Raw genomic sequence first — 25,702 nt, forward strand, 5'->3', positions numbered from 1 at the left:
CACATTAGCAAAGCACCAGAGATTACTGAGTTACAGTCAGCCAAAAGAAACAGCATAAGGACTGCTTCTCAAAATGCTCTCCCCACCACATCTGTTTTCTTCCAAGGATACGGATTCAGCTACATGTTCTCCACCCACTAGCCAGTTTCCTGCTGCCTGCTTGATAGCAGACTTGTGCCTGTGTGCAGTGAAAGAAAGGTAAAATGGCATCTCATCTAACAGCATTGCTTTGCATGCCATCCAGTCACTGTATGCAGCTGTTAAAGTGACTCACCACCAAAGATATAAAGAAGAAATGAACATTTCTCTTCTGCTGGTCATTGAAAGTATCCTTTCAAGGATTGGTATTTGTGTTAGCAGTCGTCCTGTCATCCTTAATTGGGCAAGAAATCATATGTCATTATAACCAATGGCACTGAATACTTCAAGGGTACTGCAAAAGATGAGAATGAATGTCTGCCCTCTGCCACTGGAGAATATCATCCATCAGTATCGCTGAAGCAGTTCTACTTTGAGGTGCTGGCCAAGAGCCCTGCTCTGTGACCTTCAGACATGTTCACCTCAGCTAATGGACATGCTAGTTGCTGTTTGGCTTCCTTTCTGCAGAAGGTGTTCATGGGTGGCAAACTTGCGAGGCAGTGGATGGAATCATTGTGTCGGCGCGCCCCTCTTCGTGGTTGGTTGGACTTTTACCCATAAAACAGAAGGAGAAATATTTATCTGGAATCAAGACATGGTAATTTCATTTAGAAGACACACATTCCTCATCATAAAATAGAATGTGAATCAGATTGATGAGCTAATGGTCAAGACACCTTTTGGTAAATGGGCATTTTAAAATGGAGTGGTGCTTGAAGAATTTTGTCTATTGGCTGACTCTCTCAGGATTCGTACTGGTTTAGAAGACTTTCCAAACTACTGTTATGTGAAGGAAGATTTCAGTTCTTCACCATGTTTGTTCAGGTTTGATGCAAGGGGTGGGCACAGGATAGAGGAGGTAATGTTCTATCATGGACAGGTCTTTGTTCTAGTGTTAATTCCCTTCTTGTAAAAAAATATGGAGATAAGTCAGCTAAATTAAATTAATTTATAGTAGAGCATGATTGCTCAAATAGTACATGCTAAAGCAAATGTTGCTGCCTATACTGAGCATATTAAATTTATCCTAAATAAAGGCAACCCTCCTAACTGCCTTTTTGAAAACACTTAAGGCTCATTAAACATATATTTTTCTTTCTGCTTTCTAAGGCTTCTTTTTTTTTTTTTTTTTGCATACTTCAATGATTCTTAACATATGCACACTGATAGAAGGAAACGTTACTCATCCTTATTGGTCTGATTAATTCAAAATTCATGACTGCTGGGAATAGGCTGAGTAAGTGGAAGATGGCAATTGAAACTTCCTTTACAGCATGCAGAAGAGGCATAATAATGGCTAAGAAGACCAAATTGCATGGGTTTGAAAAATCTGCACTGAGCAGTCATTAGGCATTGTTCTTCAGTTGTGTGATTTCATTTCATTAAGTATTTGCATACTAATAGAAAGCTAAAGTTACAAGTCGACTGCTGTGAGTGATGGTTAGCCACTCCTTCCAGTCCTTTTGTTTACTTCTATAGTCATCCACATTGCTTTGGCAAAGCACAGGGAGAAGCTTTAATGATTTCAGCTGCAATAAGCCAAAGCAAACTAGAGATCAATAATGAACTTAATTTGCTATAGAGACAGTCTATTTGCTATTTCATCCAGCAAGGTAAGTTAATAACTATTTGGGGGGATTTTTTTTTTAATTTAAAAAATAAAGAAAATTAGATATTCTAATTTAATTGTTTAGAAATTGAATTTTTCAAAAATGCTTTCTTCACCCTTGTCATTACAGTCTGGGCTTATTTCACACACTACTACATATGGGCTTATGAAGTGAATGCTTAAAAACTGTGAGGCCAGTATATACCTGTTTGTTTTGTTTCTTTATTAGGGGTCCTAGGCTATCTATTAAAAAATCCAGTTCCTTTATATCAAAAAATGCATTAAAGGAAGTGACAAGTCAGTACAATCTGGCTAATGACAAAGTGTGAAAACTTGCAGAGCAGCATAAATTTAGTTAAAGATGGGGACAGGTAATCTATACACTAAATGATGCTAAATCCAGGTAAGGTGTTGGCTAGTAGCAGTACTTCATCTTTATATTCTGCTCTATTTACCAAAGAATGTTATATCAGCCATTTAATCAAAAGAAAGAAATTGTTGTCAGGCTTAGTGTTCATACATGTAGCAATTTATTGCCAGGGGTTTGCTGAAGTTTTAAATTTCAGTAAGCTGCATGGCTCAGAGGCCTTTGCTGAATATTTTTTATCTCTATTCAAGTAGTAATGTTGTTCTGTTTCTCTATGCCTTTTGTATTAGTGAAGTACACTCTTGATTTCTAGGCTTGTAAAGATTTGTACATGAGCTTAAAGATAATTTAGAGAATGAAATGTTTCCAGGATCATTATTACTTTGATAGTGTGAATAATAATAGTGCTATTTTAATAAAAACAATGTTCATTGTTAGATCTGAATTTAGCTCTTCCCCCTTTTTCATGAAGTTAAAACAATAATGCAAGTGATGTTCTCTCTTGATATTCTGATACTGGAAAAATGGTATTGCCAAGGTAATTGGATAATATGATTTTCTTAAAAGCATGAAACAGCTTTATCTCAAGTATGTCAATCTTAATCCCATTAATCCTCTAAGGCAGAAGATACAGTGCATTTGCACTTGTGTGACCTTGCAAGGCATAATATTGGCCATTCAAACAAAGAGCCTGTGGGAACATTTGTGCAGACCCCCTGACTTGAAAAAAATAAGAGAGCTGGAGGTTCACATAGACATTTCTCCCAGCATTTTTTTCCAGACCAACAGAAGAAATCACACTACAGGATGTAGTACCATATGTGTAGAAACAGAATGTATAAAATAATCTGATTGATTTTATTTTTGCAGTTTGCATTTTGGAGAGGGCTTTATGTTTTACTTTTTTCTCATAATATGAAACACTTTGTTGCGACAGTGAGCTGAGCTGTCTGCATGAGCTGTTAAAGCCACGTCTGTTACAGCCAATACTTTTTAGGGACCAAAAAAGCACTCTGAAAATCAGGTCACTTCTTTTAGTAGGTATTGCTTGAGGTATTTGACTACAGGCGCAGAAGTATTAAAATGTTGACATTATTTTATCTGCCTGAAATGAAAGGAAATGCTGGGCTTTAAGGGTTGTTTGTCCTACTCAAGTAAGACACAAACAGACACCCTTTCATAAAAAGTATTACAGTTGTTAATAGCTGAGACAGAAATTCTGAAGATTTTCTTTACCCTGAAAATGCTCTTTATCAGTTATATGATGCCTACACCAAATTCTGAAATCAGGAATTTTTGTTCTTGTGAATGTAATATAAGAAATAAGAAAAAATAAGATGAAGGGGAGCTGGACCTAAATTTTCACGTACAAAATTTTACTGTAAACAAACAAACAATAAAGAGAGTAAAAACAATATTTAGAAAAAAGCAAACCAGACTTAAATACCTGCAAGAAAAAAAAAACCAACCGTGGTCAAACTTTAAATAAAGTAGCTTTTTTATCAAATTTCCTTTACATTCTTGTATTACAGCTTTGTCTAGGCAGGTAAGATAGTTTGTACAAACACTCTGAACTCCTCGGTGAGTTTTGTGAAATTAGAAGCATATCTGAGTTTGTATTTTAGTCTGTTCTCTGAATCTGGATGGCTTTTTGACCACAGCCATCCTTTCCTCTTTGGCACATGCAGGGTTTACCCTTAAACCCATAATATGGAAATGGAAGTTGGGTCACTTTTGTGTTATTGTTGGGTCACTTTGGTTTTGCACATGCAGGTGACTTCCAATACTGAAACCAGCCAGTGGGTTTGTGCCACTCACTGAGGCTGCTTTGTCCTGATCTCTGTGTGAACAGCTCTGTAGGAATGTAGGAGAGTGCCTCCTAATGACAGAGTGGCAAAGCTAGCCTTTGTCCCCCAAAAAAGAAAAGAAGCCCAGAAGTTTCTCCCAACGATCAGGTGAAAAGCCACCTTATAGGACCCCAGACACTTCACTAAAACCTTGGGGTCACCTAATTGGATAGAAGCCAAAAAGTCCCGCCTGGCCCATCAAGTAGAAAAGAAGAAAACAAAAGAACCACGAGGCTTCTGTGAAGGTGTTTCTACCAGGGGCAAACCACTGTACCTGGCTCGGATTTTTCTGTTTGTTATTTTGCCTTTTATTAAACCTTTTTGTTTCTAACACTGCAGCAGAATCCATCCTGCTCATTATTTGCCTCCAAAGGTAATAGCTGAGCTATCCTTGGGTGTATTAGGTTCCCTTTTGAAGGCTCATAAAACCCTGGCCTGACAAAATAGAACCTAACACAGCTCAGCTTTCTTTCTCTGAAGCTAGTGTTTTTAAAAAGTGGAAAAGCTACTAAAAACATAGCTGTTGTTTTTCAGTGATTGCTCACCTGATAGGAGCAGAGCTCAAACTGGAAACTTCCAATCATATCATACAAATTGGTATGATACATACATCATATCAATGGCACTAGAGCAAAGCACTCAAATCTCATCATGGTACACAGTGTTTGCATGTGTAAATAGAAAGTTTTGGGGTAAATCCATTGCAACCAACATTTGAAACCTGGCCAATTGCATCTAAATAATTTTGAGAATCTTTGGGATACAAAGCTTTGCTTTGTACAAGCAAAAGTCTTGTACTTATACATGGGGTTATTGATAACAGAACTCAATAATTCCAAAGGAAGGGTTTTCACAGTAACTATATCTCTTCACTGGTATTCCATCTATAAACTACTGCATTAAATTTAACAGTGTATCTATTATTTAATAAAGCTACAAGTGTTCAGCTTGCCTGAATGATGGGTGCTGTATGAACATTGTAACTTTATCTCCCCTGACTTTTTCTCCATTAAAGACACCAACCTTAACAATACACTAACACAGTTTATTTAGTGCATTAAAGAATAATTCACAGATTTATCTCCATGAGAAAAAACAAAGATCTTCAATTATAGCATAATTAATAAAATAATTAACAAATCAAAGTTCATATCCTCTGAGAAGTCACAGATTCTCTACATACTCTGACTTCAATATCCAGTAGCTACCTAAAAACTGATTGGAAATACAGCATTACAGGTTTTAAATGGTTGACTGAAGTCTGGTCATGGCATCAAAATGTCAGCAGAGCTTGATTTTACTAAATCTGTCTTAAATTCTTTTTTTATGAGGGTTTTTAAAAGTCAGGGTTTTACACTGACAAGCAGAAGCTGTAGGGTCCAAAACGTGTGGGAGAGGTGGTATGAATTGTATGCTCACTATTTGATGATGTTCTAGAACTAATGCAAGAGTAAGACCTGAAAAAAATGTTATACTGTCTGTCATAAGTGGCTATGGGAGGAATGTAAATACTCTGTACTCTTCTATATCAAAAATCAAAACTGCTACTGAGTGTTACCTTCATTTGGAAAGCACCAGCTTTCCAGATCTTGTGTCTAGGCATAAACTTAGAAGCCACAGAATGGAAATATTGCTTCTTCTTCCTTTTATTATTTTTTTTTTAATGTGGGAAAATACTAGAGATGTTCACTCAATCCTGTTCTTCCAGTAGATTCTGTTAGTACTTGGTACTCTTAGTCTCAGTTGAAGCTTTACCCTTTCCTAGAATAGTTCAAGTGTTTTTAGGAGTATTTATTCAGTAATATCCTATAGATGCAAAATTCTGCATGTCATCATTCAGTAAGAAAACTGGACTTATAATTCCTGCCTGGACTTATATTCCTGCCTAAAGGAACTTAGATTCTTGTAGCCCAGGAAAATAAATTTTAAAATAAGCAAAACAAAAAAAACATGCACACACACGCCAAAAAAATTCCAAACCCACAATGCTGATGGAAGATAAGAATTGTAGAGCCATTAACTGAAGGATATTTAAAGACAACATGGAAATTTACTTTTAAAAGGCACAAGGAAATAATTAGTTAAATAAAACATGGAGCATTTGAGAACAACTAAGTCCTGAAAAGGAAGAATGGCTCTTAAGAAAGAATATTGATAACGGTGCAATTTAGAGTAGATCTGCAGGATTAAATCTTCAGTCCTTTGAGGAAAATACTGAAGGTCCAAGTGAGTTTCAAGGCTGGACTTGACCAAGAGAGAATGGGGAGAGCAGAACACAAGAGGAACAAAGGACTGCTTGAGCTTGGTGCCTTAAGGAAGGCCCTAAATCATTATGTCAGAAGCAGGAAAAGAAAAATCAATGAAGGAAGAAGGCTGGCAAGGTCTTGGGTTTTGAAATCATCAGGAAACAAATCAAAGACATATGCTGTGGATAGTTTAATTAATAAAAAATATAATTAATGAATTATAACTAGTAATAAGCCTATATGGGCTTAGGACCATTAAATATCTTTGTTCGTTTGTATAGCACAGTGGATTTAGGGTTGCAGTTTATAGTGTTATAGATTGATAAAAGGCCATAAAAAGGCCATAAAAATTTATTTGCACTGACAGTAACATTTGAAAGGCCTTACAGCCTCTGGACGTAGACTTATGTTTGTAGTGGGAATCAACAGCTAAGCCATTAGCAAGCATTCTGATGTTTTAGTTTTGGTTGTCTAAAAAAACTAGCACATATATGCTCTAGCTGAAATCTGCAGTGGGATTCACAAGATCCTCAGGTGAAGGTAAATGTTGATTAAAAACAAACTTCTCTTAGAAAAGATAATTCTGATAGGTGAGAGTATTTGTAAGTTGCAAGACAAATTTAGTAACCTAGATTCATGCCTCCTTATTTAACGTGGCTTGTAAGGTTTTCTGAGCATTATAGCTATAGCTGTTTGATAGAGTTGATTCACTGAGAAGAATCAGAGAAGCAGCAAACTAAAAATTCATGACCACTTTTATTTAAGTCTAACACAATATTTGTTTAACTAAAAACCCCTATTGCAGATTCACCTTTAGACAAAAATGGTGTTTCTGCAAAACAGTTTCAAAGACCCTGCTCCACTGCATGTTGTTTCTGCAGTTACAGGAAAGAGAAGGATGCTGGTTTATGTGGTCAGAAGCCCCAGGAGCAAAAGAAAGGAGACAATGGTGGGCAAGAGCACTCTGCTCTTGGACTGTCCTTTGTTATGTCTCAAAATCTCATGAATGCACATTCCCACTGTTCCAGCTTTCCAATACAAAGAAAGGACAGCACTGACTTCAGTGAAATTTCAAGAAAAATAGTGCACATCATTAAGAAGAAGAAAAAGAAGGGAATAAAGGGTTGTAGGACTCAGACACTCAGAATTCAAAAGGAGGCTCACTGCAAGCTGGGGCTGTACAGTTGCACCAATTAAGCTATAGAAGCAATACTGGTAAAATTTCACACCTGCAAGCCTACTTTTGTGATAATTAGTGCATAGCTCCACTAATTTGAAATGTATCTTGAGCCAAAATCATCCTGGTGAGTGTTCCTGTGTACACTCTGTCAGAAAAGATTGTCATATAAGGATTTGTATTTCAGCTTTTGTGCCTCGCCAAAGATGTTCAATATGTTGAGCTGAACTAAAAATACTCTGATCTGGTTTATAAAGCCTTTGAATGAAAATTGCTGAAAACAGCCAAGATTTTTCCAGTCCGGTATTAAACCTAACCAAGCCTTCTATGTCAGGATGTTCGCTAGAAGCTTCCCAGATAAGGAATGGAAACTGCCAAAGAACTCCAGAGGTGCTTGTGCCTCTGCAGGGTGAGAAGTGGGTCTCCATTGCAACAGCAACCCATGGTCAAATGAGATTAGGAAAAGGCCTTTGGCCATCAATGCTTTTGTTATGGCTCTGTTGTGGGTTACCAATAATATCAGGGAGGACTCTGCTAACAAGAGAACTGTGTTCATCATTTCAGGTTCCTCAAGATGAATGGACTGGCTACACTCCACGAGGAAAAGATGACGAGATTCCCTGCCGCCGGATGCGTAGCGGCAGCTACATCAAAGCCATGGGGGACGATGACAGCGGAGACTCGGACACGAGCCCGAAGCCATCTCCAAAGATTGCTGCACGGAGAGAGAGTTATCTCAAGGCCACCCAGCCATCCCTTACCGAGCTCACCACCCTCAAGTAAGTCCAGGTTCTGCTGTATCACCTACAGCTCTCCATTAAGAGATACATTTTTTATGTTTGATTCCTCTCTTTACATTTTCTGTGTTTGTTTCTTCTCTTATTTCTAGCTACCAGTTCAGGAACGTATTTGAGCAAGTGTGCTCCATCATGCTTATTTTTGCATGGTTTTTTTCTTAACAAGAGTAAATCTGGGAGTGTATTTCAATGTTATTCTGAAAAGGAACCTGCACTATGAATTTGCAAAGTATTTTAGCCTGTTAGTGCTAAGTGAGCATCCAGGTATGTACAGTAGGTATGCTCTTTGAATGCCTTGCTAAAATACAGCTTTGGCCTGCAAAAGCATTGTGTAACTGTGTGTTTATATATACTCAATATTTGAAATTCACCCTAAGATAGTCTTTGCAACTCCAGAGAGAACCTGACATTTAATTAAAAAGAAGAAAGACCATCTGAAAGTAGACAAACCCATGTTTTCCACTCAGAATTGTACTGTATTTTGTGGAGAACCAAAATCAGATTTTTTTCAATTGTTTATGAAAGATTTAGCCAAAAGAAATCATGAGTTTGTGGCTTTTTAAATGTCAATATTTGTTTTTCCTTTATTCGGGTCTTTTAAAAAAGCCACCCAAATTGTCAGGAAAATTGCACAAAGGGACAATTTTGTATTAACATTTTATTTTAATTTGTTCTAAAATTGAAAAGTCCCTTAAAGCAAGAAAATAAATTATATCCATAAAAGAAAATAGTGTGGATTTAAAATCAACAATTGTTTCTGTCTTTTTTTAAATTCTTAGCTATAATAGTGAATCATAGTTCACTGGACCAAAAATAAATCTTAGTATAACTTGCCTAAAGCTGTAGCTTTAAAACGGGGGGGAAAAATAAAAATAATTTCTATCTCTTCTAATATCCATGATCAGAAAAGACTCCTTTTGCATTTCCTTGATTAATTTCTTCTCCTTCCTTGTCCTCCTCTACCCCATTTTTTTCCAGAGACCTTATCTGAGAAACAGATTTTAGAGAAAACTGTTTGATCCTTGTTAAGAATGTCATGCTCTTGACATCAGTGATGAATAGGCCAGCAGAAAAAAAGCAAGCTTACTGCAGTTCCCCATAGCAGCCTGCCTGAATTTGTCTCAAGGGAAGCCTGGGATTGCTTCTTCTCTTTCTTTCTATTAGTGACCAAAGGAGAAAGCAATCTCATTTTCTGCAGGGATTTTCATAATCTAGCTGGCTTTTGCTCAAGGGATCCAGTGATTCCTTTCATCATCCAGAAGACTTTACCACATCCTTTCCTGAGCCAAAACTCCTCCTGTGAAATCAGTTATTGAAACCTCTGCAAGGTGAACATGAATGTTATTTACAAACTCCATCCAGCCAGGCTTCATGCATGGGCACACGTTCAGGCACAGAGCTTATTCTTTTTGAGTTTTTAGAAGCATGCTTTCCAGAGTTCCATATTATATGTGAAGCACAGTGCATCACAATGAGTGTATTTGCTCTTGGTCATTTCTGTTCTCTGTAGATACAAGATTTGCAGAAAAAGATAGATTTATGAAAAATCAAAAGTCCTGCATGTCACTGTTAACCCATGGAGGATGTTAGACCAGAGGCAGCAGAAGCTTTTCGCTTTCAAGTCATTTTAATTCATCAAAATGCTTGTACAAATACCTAATTTCCCATATTTTTTAATCCATTCCTATTTGGGAAAGCTTTTAGGAATGTGCCAAATTTTGAGCTGCACTCTGTAAAATTCACGTAAGTTTAGGAGCTGTGCAGAAGTAGGATGTAATTCATGGGGTAGAATAAGGAAGGGAAAATGGTAGATGGTAGTAAAACAAAAAAGAGGAGAGAGCATGAAATAACTTCTATTTTTCAATGGCTTTTCAGCATAAATTGGGATAAAATGGAATTATTTCTTTTAATCTATGCTGATATTTTAAAGAAATATATCTTCCTGAGAAACCTTTCACTTTCAGAGACAATTTGTATAATACATAATTATGCAGTGCTTTCATCACTTTCTGATGAACATGGGAATTTCTGGGGGTTTTATGAGAAACAGCTGAGTGCTTGCTCTGGGAATTTAAGTCTTCTGTTAAGCTAGGTCTTTGTTTGCAGACTTCTTCATACTTTCTTAATAGTGTGACTTGACCTTCACCATGACATTAGTTTTTCGTCCCATGGCTACCCTGATTACTCCAAGACTTTTGTCAGAGTTTTGCAGGTGTGTTAGACAGAAACTAAACTAGGGCCCCTAACTCACTGAATATGGGTCATCAAGCAATTGTGTGATGTGTGATAACAAGTTATTTTCTTGACTTGCTGTTGACTTGGGTTCCATTTGCACCTGAATAAGAGCTCTGTGGAAATGAGCCAAAGCCTGCTCTAGGCAGCAGGCAGCCTTTTACTGTCACTAGTGGACCTTCTAGTTGACCTTGAAGGGTATTATTAACACCCTGAAGCTGAGTGGTATTTCACTCCTTTAATTATGTTTTTTTTCTGTCCCTGAAGAACAAAGCACACTGTGTTTCTACAGCAGTAATTGTCAGGGATCTTCCTGATGCATTTCTTTCTGCTACTCCCTTTCTCAGTTTGCTGTGTGCAGTCTCTAGTTGGCTGCACTTTCATCTCTAGCAGAGCAAACAACTTAAAAACATGTTCCCTTTTGCTTTCACTGTTGTTTTTGAAGTGATTTTTTTCATCTTTTGGGACTTTTCCTCTCTGACTCCTTTAAGTCTAATATTGGTCTCACAACCCACGCTGTTCCTCCCACCTACCTACCTACCATTGCTCATGCGCCTACTCTTCTAAGTATTTTCATTATTACCAGTGTTTCTTTTTATATAAGGAATAACCTTTGAACAGCACAACTGTGTCATATCTCCTTTACATAATACAAATTTATTTTCCTGGTTTTGCCGAGGATTTTTCCCTGCCATACTGTACAATCTCCCTCCTACCATTTTCCTCCATTGCCATGGTTTCCATGTGGTTACAGCACATGTGTCAAATTCTGTGGTACCATTCTGGATAAAGCACAGCTTGCTGTGACTTTGAAATACACACCTCCGCTGCTGCATTCTCATTATCCTATCAGGAAGTAAGCAGATTTTTTTTTTTCTCTGTCTTTGCTGGCAGTATGCTCTTGGTGTTTAAGCTTTCACAGTCGAGATTCAGCTGCAAAAAAAAAAAATGTGGTATTTTCTTGCCATTCCTAATAAGTGGCAAAAGTTTATCTTTCACTTGTAGGCAGATTGAAAATGGACTGGTTAGCAAACTTCCAAAGAAGCTGCAGGTGGCAGATAACTGACAATTTTGTTACAGCTGAGCTTGATTCAGGACATAATCCCTCACTATTTATATGTACCTTGTTGATGTTTAGCATGGTTTTTGTTGGGATAAAAATATACAATTACATTGCTGTCCACATACACATGCCAACCTGTCACCTCCAGCTCCCAGCAAGTCTTAAATCCATTGGCCAACTATAACCAAGTTTGCTAGAGAGACTGAAATCTGAAAGACATGGAGTTACAGAAAGCTTTATCAGGATCTGTAGCTGGATAAGGCAAAGAAGGACCTACACCCATCCCTTTTGTTCTTTTGACTATGGGCAAAGTAGCTGAAGGGCCAGCACAAGGAATAACATGGCAGCATTTTCCCAGCCTAAAAAGATAAGGAATATGGAAGGGACTGCAAAACTCTGTTGAGAACAAGAGGGCTGAGGGATGGATGCTGTCACCACAGATTTTCTCCTTCACTTTCCCCCTTTCCTCTTCTCCACTCCAGGCATACTGACTGCTTAAACCACAGATTCAAATTATGCTTCTTAACTCATTATTGTTGCTATTGTGGGGACTCCATGCATTTGTATATTTTATTTGAGGGTTTTGTTTGTTTGTCTGTTTGCTTGGAGGGGGGTTTTGTAACATATTAAAAAACTTAATGGTAAATTGTTTGTAGACATGGATTTTGGGGTAAATACAGTTGCAGAATTTTTCTTTTGAACTCATATTTGATCACATAAATTTTATTCTGAGACAAGTTGTACTCTGTGATCACTAGTGAATTGAAGATTTTAATGATCTTGATACTTTGTAGATGCATTTGTAGAACTTATGTAGAAAGGATAGAAGGAAGAACAGAAATGAGGGTTTTTTCTTAGCAAATCTATGTTTTCAAAGCATTTTGCTAGGCATGTGATGTTTTTCAAGTCAGCTGTGATTAGTAGAAACTTATAAACACCAAAACCCCTTTTTAATGCATACCAATTTTCACCACTGATGATGAAGGGAGTATGTGAGCATATAAGCATTAGACCTTTCTCCTCTTTATCCCATGGTAAAGAATTTTTCTATATAAATTCCATCATAGCTGCATCTGTTCCTGTGATTTACTGCATAGATGACTTAAAATAAACCAAACAATTCCTACCTTTAAAGTTTATCAGAGACATTCCAAAAAAATTCTCAAAATAGGGGGATGTTATTTGTTTACAACCACGTTTATATTTTTATGTGTTAATACAAATAAGTACTTTCTACTTGTATGTTTATGGGAATCTGGAGACAAAATTGTTTGGAAAACCAAATCACAATAAATTATCAAGCTCAGTTAAGTGGTATAATCTGTTAGGAAGCTTAGTAGCAGTGACAAGAGCAAGGAGAAAGAGATAAATCTGAAAGTTTGAACTCAAACTTTCACATCACCTCCCTGAGAATTGATCAAGTCAGTTCCTGGAGGACAAACCACCAAGCTGGAGTCAACCTGCATTACTAACGAAATCTTGACAGAGTTGCAGCACCAACTCTGCTAGGATGACTTGGAAGGAAAATCAAAGCACTCCATTGTTACTTAGTATAAGACATATTTCAAGATAGGAAATCCCCTGGTCCTTCTAAAAGTGATCCTTGGGAAGTGTCTGCACTGAGGGAAATCACAAGGGTTGCATGGATAATTTTAGCCTGAAACAGTGCCCAGGCTGTTCTGTCATTTGAGCTGATGTCCTTACCCTGCACCTCACCATACGGCACATCATAAATCCCTAGGTATGAAAACCATCCCAGTCCTGGATGGTTTACTTTGAGGCGTTTCTGATACTCCAGAATATCCAGGGGAAAAAAAAAAAAAAGGTGTCATATAAATAAAAGCAGGCTTCATTTTTCTTTTCTTTTCCTTTTCCTTTTTTTTTTTTTTTTTTTTTGTTTTTGATGAGGTGGTGTCCTCATTCTGCTAAAGTGATGTGATCCAGATCACAGGCAGGGGGAAGGGAGAGGTGGTGCAATACCACACTTTCATTACGGTGAATATTTTTAGACGCATGCAGGGAAGCTTGTTAATTTTCTTTCTTGCTGAGTGACTTCCAATTAGGGAACAATGACTTTGCTAATTAGTACAAAAGGAATAAGTCTGATTAATCTTTTACTAGTGTTTTACAGTATGTTTTGAGTACAGTTGGTGTAATTGTTTCATGTTGCAGTCTCTTTCATTTTTATCAAACCTGTAGCTAGCAGAGGAACTGTTTCCATGTTCCTTGAGGTGTGTTTCTTTTTCTTGAACAGGGAATTTCTTTTAATTTTGTATTAAAGAGACAGAAGCATCTCCCTGTGTTTTGGACATACAGCCTAAGGAATCTAAGTATTCTGGAACTATTACTGGCCTAGGTAATAACTTTCCCAGCTCACATTCACTGATGCATGATATATTAAATTTTTATTCATGCTATTGCAATCTCTTCTCTCTGAAACTAGGCAGAAGCTGTTGGACATATTTCTCACTTTTCAGGCTTGTATGTCAAGTATTATTAAGTTCAGTGAATAATTTGTAAGTCAGAAAAAAATTTTAAAGGCAAGACAATGAAAAATATATTTATTTTGAAGTAGTAGGTGGATATACTTCAGGAACCAGTGGTTTCTTTATGGCAGCTGACATCTGTGTATATGATATTTAAGGAGGAGAGGATATTGATCTATTGGAGGAACTTAGAGCTTAAAACTTTTAATGAACAGTTATTAGTGATGGATTTACAAAACAGATTCAGTCTGTTAAGGCTTAGTATCACTGATGGGCATGAGAGATATCTTGTGCCCCATGGCAGCTTTCCTTCAGGGTTTTGTGTCCCCCATACACAGAGGTATGGATGCCTTTACATCCCTACATTTCACTGCCCAGGACATGGGTAGGATGAACACTCCTCCTCTCTTCTTCTGTGATGATCCCTACCAGTTTATCTTGCAATGAAACAGATTCCCTAGATATTACAGTCTCGCTGGTAGCAGTCATTCCTTATGACATTGTAAACCCTGACTTTCTATTAGTCCACATCTATCTACATGTGATCTGTTAGGTTAGTATTACCATATTTATGTAAATATTTCTTGTTTCTTTGAGATGAGAAGTGTTTCTCTGAGATGAGAACTTTTGTTGTAATCTGTGGTGTATTCTATTGTTAATGTCCCAATTGTACTTTTACTTGCTGAGATTTGAGGCAATCATACTGTTACAATAAACTTGCATAAGAATATCCATAGAGTCATAGAATGGTTTGGGTTAGATGGGACTCTAAAGATCATCTAGTTTCAACCCCCCCACACCATGCACAGGGACACCTTTCACTAGACCAGGCTGTACCAAGCCCTGTTCAACCATGCCTTAAACACTTCCAGGAATGTGGCATCCACAACTTCTTCCCATGTCTCACCATAGGCATAGCTAAGAATTTCTTCCTAATATGTAATCTAATCTCTAAACAGGCTCTTTTTTTTCAGTTTGAAGCCATTCCCCCTTGTCCTATCACTACATGCTCTGGTAAAAAGTCCCTCTCCAGCTCTCTTGTAGGCCCCCTTTAGGTACTGAAAAGCTTCAATAAGGTCACCCCAGAGTATTCTCTTCTCCAGGCATAAACATTGGCCAAAAAAGGGAAAGCCTATAATTTTCTAGCCAAAAAGTGATTATTTTTTGGCAATACTATAGAAAAAATTGTGGAAGTCAGTAATCTGTAACAGAAAAGCAGCAACCTCATTTAGATGATTGTCTTATTTGCAGACATGAAAATCCTTGTCCTGTCTGTAGTCATCTGCTTCAGTTTTCTACAAGATTTAGCTTTATATGGAATATAGCCACAGATGAAAGTTAGGACTTCCAACAACCTAGCTTCACAATTAAATCCTAGAAACATTTATGCATTTTACAGCAAATTATGTTGATGAATGCAAGGTAACACTGTTGTCCCTTCAGAAGCAAAACCTATCTTTGCACTTTATGTATCAAATGGGCACTTCTAGGTCTTGTGTTAAGATAAACAATTATAATTACTGAACCAAAATGTGGTTTTCAGCCATCTCTTTCAGAGTATAGTCTTTACAGAGCCAACATGCATATTTGTCTGCAAATGTGTTTGGTCTTCTTTATTTTTAGCCTTACTCCTTCCCACATACTTAAAATGCTGCCTCAGAAAGGGAGTTAATAATGTCCAGTGGAGGCAGGGGAAAAAAAAGACTGTGTATGCCAAGGCATACACAGGCTATATGTTATGAAAATTTTCCTAGCAGTAATGATAGTTAAGCGTGGGAGTTGATTGCCAAAAGAAATCACTTCACTGGGCATTTTCAAGAAAAGGGTAAAAAAAGTCTGTCAGAACAAATTTAGGTATTGCTGATCCTGCTTTAGGGTGCAAGGAGGGACCAAATGACCTCTTGAAGACCCCTCCAGACCTATCTTTTTTGATTCTCTGTCTGTCTTTCTCAGGCTGTTGAATATACCCACTGTCACTGTTCTTACTTCCTTTCCTTAACTTATTTTTCATATGTAAAAATAAAACTCTCATCAGTACCAAATTATTCCTGAAGGCCTGCTGCTGAAGAGTAAATATAGCTATCCCACCCACAGCAGGGCTGTGCAATTCTTTCATGTTCTTTAAATGTTATTTCATTGCTAGCGTTTTGCAATCGTGTTCCCACCGCTGCCAGCCATACCATGCTTGACCCTTGGTATGTGATCTCGTACTATCTGCTTTACTTTGCTGAGGGGGGCTCAGCTGATGTATTGAACCTGCCATGCAGAAAATGCACAGGCATAAAAAGAGATGTGCTTCTGCAAAAAAATCAGTCTGGAGTCCTTAATGTTCTGCATAGCAAGACAAGCAAACAGGCAACAATAATTAAGTTAATTATCCATAATAATTTTCTATTCTGATCAGCTAAAAGTGCAACCATTTTTCACTGTGAAATGGTGGAGCTCTTTCAGATTAAAAATGGAAAATGTTAAAATAGTGCTGATTTAGTTTTAGTTTTAATTTGAAAGTACAGTTTTTTAGTTTTCATTTGAAAGTAGTTTTAATGTGAAAGTACAAGCCAGTGTTTCTGCTGACATGCTTTGGGATCTTCTGCTAATCTGCATCATATTAGGGTGAGATAAAGAGAGATTAAGGTGAAAACTTGTTCTGCCCTTACGAATAAAAGATACTATTACTATCTAAGTAATGTTCATACTTTGTTTCTTCCATTTTCTTAAGCTTGTATTACTGTTAAGATAGAGCATCTTTCAGCTTAATTTAGTAATTCTGTGCTGGCTTGGGTGCAGGGTGAAGAGTGGGAGCATGGGCAACAAAGAAAGTGTATGGCCCCTGTAATAGGTGCAGCATCAAATACCACTTTTCTCCCTGTGACACATGTGCATGAAAGTTCATCTGAAGAGACATGAATTTTTAAAATCTCCTCTCCTCCTAAAGAAGGTATAAATCCTTTTAGAAGTGTGGAAATGAGGGAAAATCCTTAAAGGTTTTTTTACATTGTGCCAGCTTTTTTACTCATTGTGCACCACAAGGACAGAGAACCATCATACAATCACTTTTTAATTTGCTGGCGTGGGGAAAAAAATTGTTGAAAGCACCTTTGAAGCAGCTACTGAGTTCTTGTGAGAGATTTCTGTGGTTCCATCCGCAGATGAGCTACACAGCAATTCCCCATTCCCCTCCAGAAGGGCTGTGCTACCAAGCAGCCTGCACCCCAGCTGCCCAGCAGCTTTGCCTCCAGCAAGCCCAGTGCCTGTAGAAAGCACTAACTGGTTTTGTCATCCCCAAATGCCAGCAGCCACATCCACAGCACCCAAATCCTTCTCTCTCTTCAAGTGATTTTGGGCTGGCAGACATATTTGAGTTGTGTCTGTGCAGCTCTGAACTGTGACAGTGATGTATCATGCTGAAGGCAATCTCAGGGGATTTCAGGACTAGTATATAAATTTCTCTTGTTTTATATATGACAATTGCTATAGCAAATCTGTGCTGAGCCTTCATTACTCTATGCTTGAAAGGAAACCTTGAGAAGCTACTTTTGGGAGGTTGTCCTCCTTAGGTTAGTCCTAAAAATATTCACTGTTATTTATTACTTTAAAAGAAATAATTTGGTTCTTAACTTTGCATCAATCTCAAAAATAAGGATAAGTACATAATGCAGAAAACTTAGAAACACTCCAGGTGAAATGCTGTATATGTCATCAACTGAATTGTAGCTTCATCACATAATAGTTATGTTTGTAGAAGTGATAAATTTATAAGAGATGAAATTTTAAGGGAAGACAATTTCTGTTTTGAATAGGTCTTTTCTTCTCTATTCTAGTGGGGTGTATCCAGCATGTCATTAAACCATCTTCATGAAGCTGAAATGAAAAAACGTTAGAAATCTCAGAAACGCTGGCAATGCCTTGTCAATAAGGTCCAATCCAAATCTCTAGCCAAGGATTCCAGCCTCGTGCATGTTGGACTCATGTCAGCCATGTGGCTGCAGGAGCTGTGAGACAACAGGGCTTTGGCAGAGATGTGTTGCTCAGACTTGTTTGAAATTCTGGTGAGTCAGGCTGTTCCACTGCAGTTGTTCAGTCATTTGCTGTTGGGTAGGATGTCATTTCTGGCAGAGGTAACTCTGTCTATTACTTCCTGTCCTCCACCACTTCCCTGCCCCCTACAAAGAGATAATTTGACTTGGGGCACAAATTAATTGTTGCTTACCTGTGATGAACAAGTTTGAATTGAGAGGGAGTGGACGATGCCTTATTCATAAATAAGATGTTAGACTAACAGTGGCTGGAATGAATGTCAGCACTATGTCACTATTTCTATTGTCCCTTTTCTCTCTCTCTCTTTTTTTTTTTTTAATAAGTGATTCCTTAATATTTTTATAAACCTCTACTTAGCTAAGTGTCCTTTCTCCATTAAAAGAGACAAGATTTGCATGAAGAACAGCACAATTACGGTCACTGTCCCTTCACTCAGTGAAGGCATGTCTTATCAACTATTTCTATATTTCCACCTCCCCACTGCTTATTTTATTTCCTTTTATTAAGAGTTTCACACTTTGAAAATAATTGGTAAGTAGCAGCTTCTTCTGCTTTCATTTATTATAACCCTGATCCTTACACATCTTCCTGCTAGAATTTCATCAGTGGTCATTTAATTATTAATTTTTTTTTCATTAGTGCCGTTACTATCAGCATTCTTATCACTCTTTCACAGTTCTTTCATCCCACAGTTTCTTGTCCTGCCCTTTCTAGTCCTGACTAGAGGCAGTCTGTTGTTAGCACTCTCTTTGCATCCTTTCTCACTGGGGAGGTGTGCAGCTTGTGTTGAAAACAGCTCTGTCTTCCTTCAGTCTTGGTGCTCCATTGCTGCCACCATACACGTGGTGGGTAGCTGCACTCAGTCATGCTTCAAGCTGTCTTTGGAGTGATTTCCTCAGCAGCTGGGTTTGCTCCCTGCTCCATTTCTCCAGACAGAAGTGGCTGCAGTGGCTCAGGACCACAGCCCGGCAGCTGAAGTGCCCTTGTCGCTGGCCAGAGGTCAGGTGGTGCTGGCACACTGATCCCTGTGCAAACACACGTGAGCACTGAGGAGGCTTTATCCTATCAGCTCTAATTGTTCCTTCTCCAGAGAAGCTAATCAGATTCGTTATGTCTCTGTGATGACTGCGGTATCCATCTGAGTGCTTCGCCTCTGGCAGAATATGGGCAAGCCCTCATTTTCTGCTGAAATTGCCTGTTATGACTATATTTCTTGCCCTGTTCTTGGAATCAGTATGTCCATATAATGGTAGTTTGTTATTTAACACAACTAGTTTCGCTAAGGGCAACAGCCCAAAGAATAATAAAATAATCCATTTGAAGTTCATACAAACAATGAATCACCTGAACAGCTGTCTCTTTAAAAACAGGGCTGTAGTTTGATGCTGATGCTGTAGAGATTCTTCTTCTTTTGAATATGTTCCCAGATTATGTATTTTATTTTATTTTATGTAAGTCCTTTAAACCAGGTACAAAATAGAGAATAGTAAATTATACGTAGAAGAAGGTTCTTTATTTTTAAGATGCATGTTTAAAGAAAAAGTTGAAATAAAATTGACAGGTAGAGTAAAACTTAGAACTCTGAATTAAATTTTTTTGAGATTTATTTGCAAGCCTCTTTTACAACATTTTCAACTACCAATTTTTTAAATCTAAACCCTTGTCATAATATTTATATTTCTAGAGATGAAAGGTAAAATTAATCTTGTTTAGTAGCCAGACAGAGGTAAAAGTTTAATTCTGGGTTAAATCCTACAGTTTCTATTGTGCTATCCTATATTTCACAGTTACTCCCTCAATGCCTCTATGATGGGCAGCACTGCAGCCAGCCAGTATGGGAAGGTTAGATGTGATCCAGGTTGAATCTGAGATTAATGTAAATCTCTTGCCCTTCTCCTGGGGCTACCCACTGCCCCCAGTAAAGGCCTGAGATACCCACTGGGATGGATTCATGCTCAATGGGGTGATATGCACCATTCATGAAATAAACACCAGTTTTTCTCCCCAAGGCATGAGATTTAATAGGAATAAGACGCATAAAAATGGTTGTTGACTGTTTCTCTGACAGCCCGTGGGAACACTGTGCAATTGGGATCTGGGTCCTCAGTGCTGGATTCTGCAGTGGGTTGTTTACAAGTCTCAAGAGTAGCATTTAAAATCTGATCTATGGAGGATTTTTTCTCCCCTGGACAAAGTTGATAAGAGGCTTTAAATGTCTGCCTCCTACCCAACACAATGGGATGATAACTTCTGCCATGAATTAATCAAGCTGCTTGTTAAAAAAACATTATCTTGCCACTCTTCTTCCAAGTCCTTTTGAATTCAGACAAATTTAACTGCTTTCTCTTCCATAAAAATGATACACTAAGGTTAATTACAGTTCAGGAGCACTCTAAGGTATGATTTTGCTGTGTGGCGTTTCTCAGGTCGAAAAAGAGCCTGAAGGGTGCACCTGGAATGAGAGCCCAGCTTGAATTGTTCCCCTAGAGAAGGGGCGGATCAGTCGAGCAATTAAAATGAAGGCCTGAAATTGCAAGGCTCTCAGGTGTCGTGCCCCTTTCTCTACCAGAGGGGAGCAGAGAGGTGGGAGAGTGTGCCCCCCACACCGTGCTGTGCCTCCGTGGCAGGAGGCTGTGCCCTCAGGAGCGGGGGCCGAGGACATCCCACTGCTGCCGTTCCCTGCCTGGCCCCATTCCAGACACAGCTATCCGTGTGGCTCCAGCCCTGGGCAAAAAGAGGTGATGGCACTCCTCCTCTGTGTCGGGTTGTCACGAGGATTGATTCACCACAGTTAGTGCAAAAATTAGAGAGCCTTCAAATGAGGCTGTAGAGATGGTATACAGTCAGTGTTAGTCACTGCCCCCTTGCTCTTGGCTCCTGTTTTGTGCTCCTGTAGAGAGGCTTGTGGCAGCATTTCCTAGTGCTCACTGAGATGTCTGGGAGAGCCCCACCATGCTGCGTGAGCAGTGAGGCACAGCATGGGGAGAAGAAGTGAAATCATCCTCATGCTTCCCTGCCAGAGGAAGAGCTGCAGAGGCTGGCAAGACCCCACCAAGGAGTAAAAGGGTCAGTTCTTGTCATTCCTCCTCAGCTGTGCTTCCCTTCTCTCCTTCCACCTGCAGATCTCGAGGAATGATTCCCTTAGTTTAGCTACTGTGAACTTATTTTCCAGGCTAGCATCCTCCAGCTCCCTGACAGCTGGGTAATCCGTGGTGCCTCTGTGTACACACCCTTTGCCATGTGAAAGCCCAGAGGGGAGCAAGCTACTCCCGGCAGTAACACTGAGTAATGTTGCATTTTGCTGTGTCTGTTGAAATTCATAGGTCTGATCTTCTCCTGACTTGACAGACCTCCCATCTCTTACACCATGCAGCCCAGAGCCACTGCTAACATATGTCCTAGAGGTGGCTCAGACACTCTCACAGGGGCACGCTGCCCTTCAGCTGCCTGTAGAGCTCCTCTTCCCTCCCTGACCTGCCCACGTACACTAACACACAGCTTCCCACTCACTTCTCTATAAATTTTCTATGTATTTGTAACTCTTCACACTATAGCAGAAGGGAATCTTAAAATGCCTTTTTTCTTTTTTCTCTTTTCTTTTTTTTTTCTTTTTTTCCATAGGGAAGGCCTTTAGAGCTAGGAAAAGATATTTTAGTACTTTTCAGAGCCTGAGCTGCCATGGTATGTGCTGCAAGAGAAGCAAGCACACCACACACTGAAAATCACAGTCTGGTTGAGTGGAGAGGGTTCCCACTGTATGCTCTGTACATGACTATTCCTGGAAAACCTGTGAATTTTCTGAGGAAAAACCATTTGGAAGGCTGTGGGAAAGATTTATCTCTGACATATTGTCTCCTGATTTCCCTTCTTTGAAGAGGGTAGACAGCAGCACCAATGGTTCTACACTGATGACAGCCTAATTATCTAACAAGAGCCAGGCACAGTAAAACCCACAAGGGCTATGGGAGAAGCAGTTTTCTACTTACATCCCAAACTCTTAGTATACTCAAAACTAGATTATCCATGAGCTTTCCACAGTCTTTTTATGAAAAAGTTTTTTCTGCTTAATTTAAGCTTGTCTTTTTGCTGTTTGGAAAGAGAGAACTGGACCTGCTAACTTAGCAAAATTTGTCTAAATTGAGGAAAGAAAAAGTGACTCAGACTTTTCCATTGATAGACCTCTAGCAAAACTCTAAGATTTGACCTGCTAAACAACTAGCAATTACCTATCTCATTAACTACTTTCTTTTCTTCAGATAAAAGCAACTTTTTAATTTTACTTAGCATTTTCCTGTTACTGAATATCTTCTTATCAGTGAATAGTGAATAGCTCTACACACAAAACCCGGCTTCACATATCCAAATTGCTTCCTTCCTGCTATAAATGAATGTTTAGCATAGTAATCTGGAGTGAAAGGCACAAGATTAGCAATGCAGCCACTGAGAGTGTGTTATTGTGTTGGGCTTTTCTTTGGTTTCTACTTTCAAATAGCTTTATTCCTAAAGAATATGGAAGTTACATTTTTAGCAAGTTGCTGGTTTCAGAACAGAAGGAAAGTACCTTTTTCAACCCCAGTACTGACCTGCCCTTTCTAGTCACCATGAAAAATACTTTGAATCACAAAAGGCACATAAAAAACCTTTCAGTCCTACAATTTTTGTTAATGATATGCTGATGCTATGAAATTAAGTTGCCCTAAGAATCCTAATTAATTGAAAATCGGGTCTGCAATTCATCTGAGCTATGAAAATCAGACTATATTCCTAAGGAGACATGCAGATTCTTTTTTTTGTATGTTTTCTGATTCTTGAGCCCTTGAACTTTTTGGTTTTATGCTTTCTTCACCAACTGTGAAAGCTCGATATTTTTTTCCCTTAACTGGAAAGGCTTTGCAAGCCTCATGAGATGAGCTTTAAGAAAAACATAACGAATTGCAGAAGCATAATAAATAGCAGTCATTGGCAGCACTAGATCATTCCTCCCTCTAGTGGCTGGCTGGCTCCAGTGACAGTAATTGGAGCTCTTTATTAACATCTCGAGGAATTATTCCCTGAGTTTAGCTGCTGTGAATTTATTTTTTCAGGCTAGCATCCTCCAGCTCCCTGCCTGCTGGGCAATCCATGATGCCTTTGTGTACACATCCGTGACTGTGTTATTTGACCAGACTTTCAGTTTTTCAAGGTCACCTCTATACTGTTCTCAAGCTTTTCCAATCCCTCCTGTATATATTATTATATGATTCCCAGTAGCAGTCAGGTAAAAAAGGTTGACCCAGTTCTATTGCATTTCTGTGGTCCAACACGGTGATTTATCACAGCTGATCTCTGATGTATACTAAATTGAAAAAGTGATGAATTTGAATCAGCTTAGCTTGATGCAACACTGTGTTTAGACAGTGAGCAGGAGACCAGTGTTTCTTGCATTCTTCTATCTCCTTGGACGTGTCAGTGCATGCCCATACAACAGCAGGCAGCTCAGGTGTGCTCATGTCATTAACAACTGAGCCATCCCTCCCTGGATAATTCCAGAAAATTGAAAGCTGCTGCAGAGTTGAAATGCTCAAGCTAATTTTGCTTAGCTTCAACCCCCATATATATTTAGTTGGAGGGACAGAATTCCATGGATTGGCAAATTGGCTCTTACCTGACACATCACAAGAGAAGCCAGAGTCCCAAGACACTGAGCAGCCCTTCGAAGGTGGCATCCCATCTGCACAAAAAGACAGACGTACTGGTCTTCAAACAGCATCACACAGGTCTCTGCCCTGGTGATCCTGACAATAAGAAATGGATTAATCTTATCATAATGTTCTTGTTCTTCTTCCTAATCAAGGTGACAGAGCAGTAAAAATACCTGCTGCATATACAACAGCCTTCTTAAGGAAGATGTCATCTGAGGAAGAGGGTACTTACTCCTGTAATAAAATTAAATTATGTAAGTTCAGGACAAAATTCTGTCTCTCCTTATAAGAGACTTTAGGAAGCAATACAGTTTTCATTACAATTTACTTAAAATTGACATTTTAGGCACTAAACTTCCCAATAGGTTACTGAAGTTTTATTAGGCTGGAGAGCTTTTCAAGAAGTTTTGTCAAATCTCAGCAAAACCATTGACTTGAGATGATATCATATTCATACCAATCACCATCCATAGTCTATAATGGTTTTAATCAGAAAATATACTTCTTCTCAAGTATCTTTTGACCATCACTCCAAACATTCTTTAGTCTTGATTAACTAGGTATTCTGCTTTATATACAGGATCAGTCTCTGGGGCTGCAGTTGTTCAATATCAGTCTCTGAAGATATTTCAGTTGTTCTGTGACCTTAGCTTCCAGTAATGCAATAAAAAATTGGTGCTGCTATTCATTTCCATCAAAGAAGCTCAGTTATGTTTGCTGACTTTAGTTCAGCATCACAAAGCCACCTACAGCCACAGAGTTCCTGTAGGGAAGTATTAACACATGTAGTATATTTTCTGAGACTGAGTTTATATGACTTCTGCAGGTCAGACAGCAAATTTCAGTCCACACTGAAATCTGAACCTGTGAACAACCATCAATTGCCAGTAGTTTTAAATGTCAGCAGATGATATTTATCCAGAAAAATTTAGAGGGTTTTTTGGGGCTGGTTTTTTTTTTTTTTTTTGTTTGTTGTGTTGGGGTTTTTTCATGTTATGGTGTTTTAATCAAAAGCATAGATAGCCAAGTATTTTCATCTTCTGAGCAGGACCAAAGGCCATCTGCAGCTTCACCATGTATCCTTCACCATAATATACCGTGTATATTATGTTCTGAAAAGAAGAGGGGTTGTTCTCTTCACTCGTTCACCAAGTGTTTGTTTCTTTTGTGGTTTAGATGGGATAGAGAGGACACTAGAAATCAGTAAGGAACTGGCTTTATCCCCTTCAATGCAAGCGAAGACATTTGCGCTTTCTTAATTTTTTTTGTTTTTTCATTGGAAAAGAGTAATGTACCAATTCAATAAATCATGTATTTTCATTCCAAGTAGGGAAATTAAATTCAAAAAAATATTTGGAAATACTTAAGAATGCCTACTGTTACAGATCAAGAAGCCACCTGACTTCCTCAGGAGTTAAGGCTTTCTTCCTTTAAAATGAGCTGCACAACCCTTCTGGAGTTCCACAACCCTGAAGGGCATCCACTCTCTGGAAGTGCTTTTTGCATTCTCATTGCCTCCATCTGAATCATTGTACTTGACACTGACAGTGTGATGAGTGACATGACAACTGGTTGTCTGTTCCTTTACTAACAGACCCAAATAAATGGTTCAGGGTATTTCTGGTTCAGGGCATTAAAAAATACCTATTTTAAAGAATTGCAAAAAAAAAAAGATCCTTTTCAGTCCCAAGCAGGATTTTGCATTATTATGAAGATTTCTTAAGACATTTATTCCTTTGGTTCTCTCATGTCAAAAACAAAATTAGTTCTACTTTATCAGGATTTATTCTGTACAACTTTGGCCCAACAACAGCCTATAACACAGAAATTATATGTTGGGGCTCTTTTAAAAGGAGCCAAAAAAGTCTAAAAATGTGTGTTAAGCTTTATTTCACATTTTTTCAACAAACTTCTGTTTATCAGAAGATTTTTATAATGGATATCAACTTCAGACTTTGACCTTGAGATATTTAGTGCTTTGGCCCTGTTTATAAGACCACTGGCAACACAACTTGCCCAGA

General features: G+C 38.4%; 1 protein-coding gene across 8 annotated transcripts in view; it reads left to right on the forward strand.

Moving 5' to 3' along the window:
- The window catches only part of DLGAP1 (DLG associated protein 1), a 401,105-nt gene that overhangs the window by 271,197 nt on the left and 104,206 nt on the right, over positions 1-25,702 (forward strand). For 7 of the 8 annotated variants that reach the window (XM_064434359.1, XM_064434357.1, XM_064434367.1 and 4 more), the window contains one exon: positions 7,949-8,163. In XM_064434359.1, coding sequence (XP_064290429.1) covers positions 7,949-8,163 — 215 coding nt within the window. Of the gene's footprint in view, positions 1-1,619; positions 1,752-7,948; positions 8,164-25,702 lie in introns of those variants that run through there. The other variant, XM_064434402.1, reaches the window with a different exon arrangement.

The sequence above is a fragment of the Passer domesticus genome, chromosome 1 (assembly GCF_036417665.1).
Source record: "Passer domesticus isolate bPasDom1 chromosome 1, bPasDom1.hap1, whole genome shotgun sequence".
NCBI classification, from domain to species: Eukaryota; Metazoa; Chordata; class Aves; order Passeriformes; family Passeridae; genus Passer; species Passer domesticus.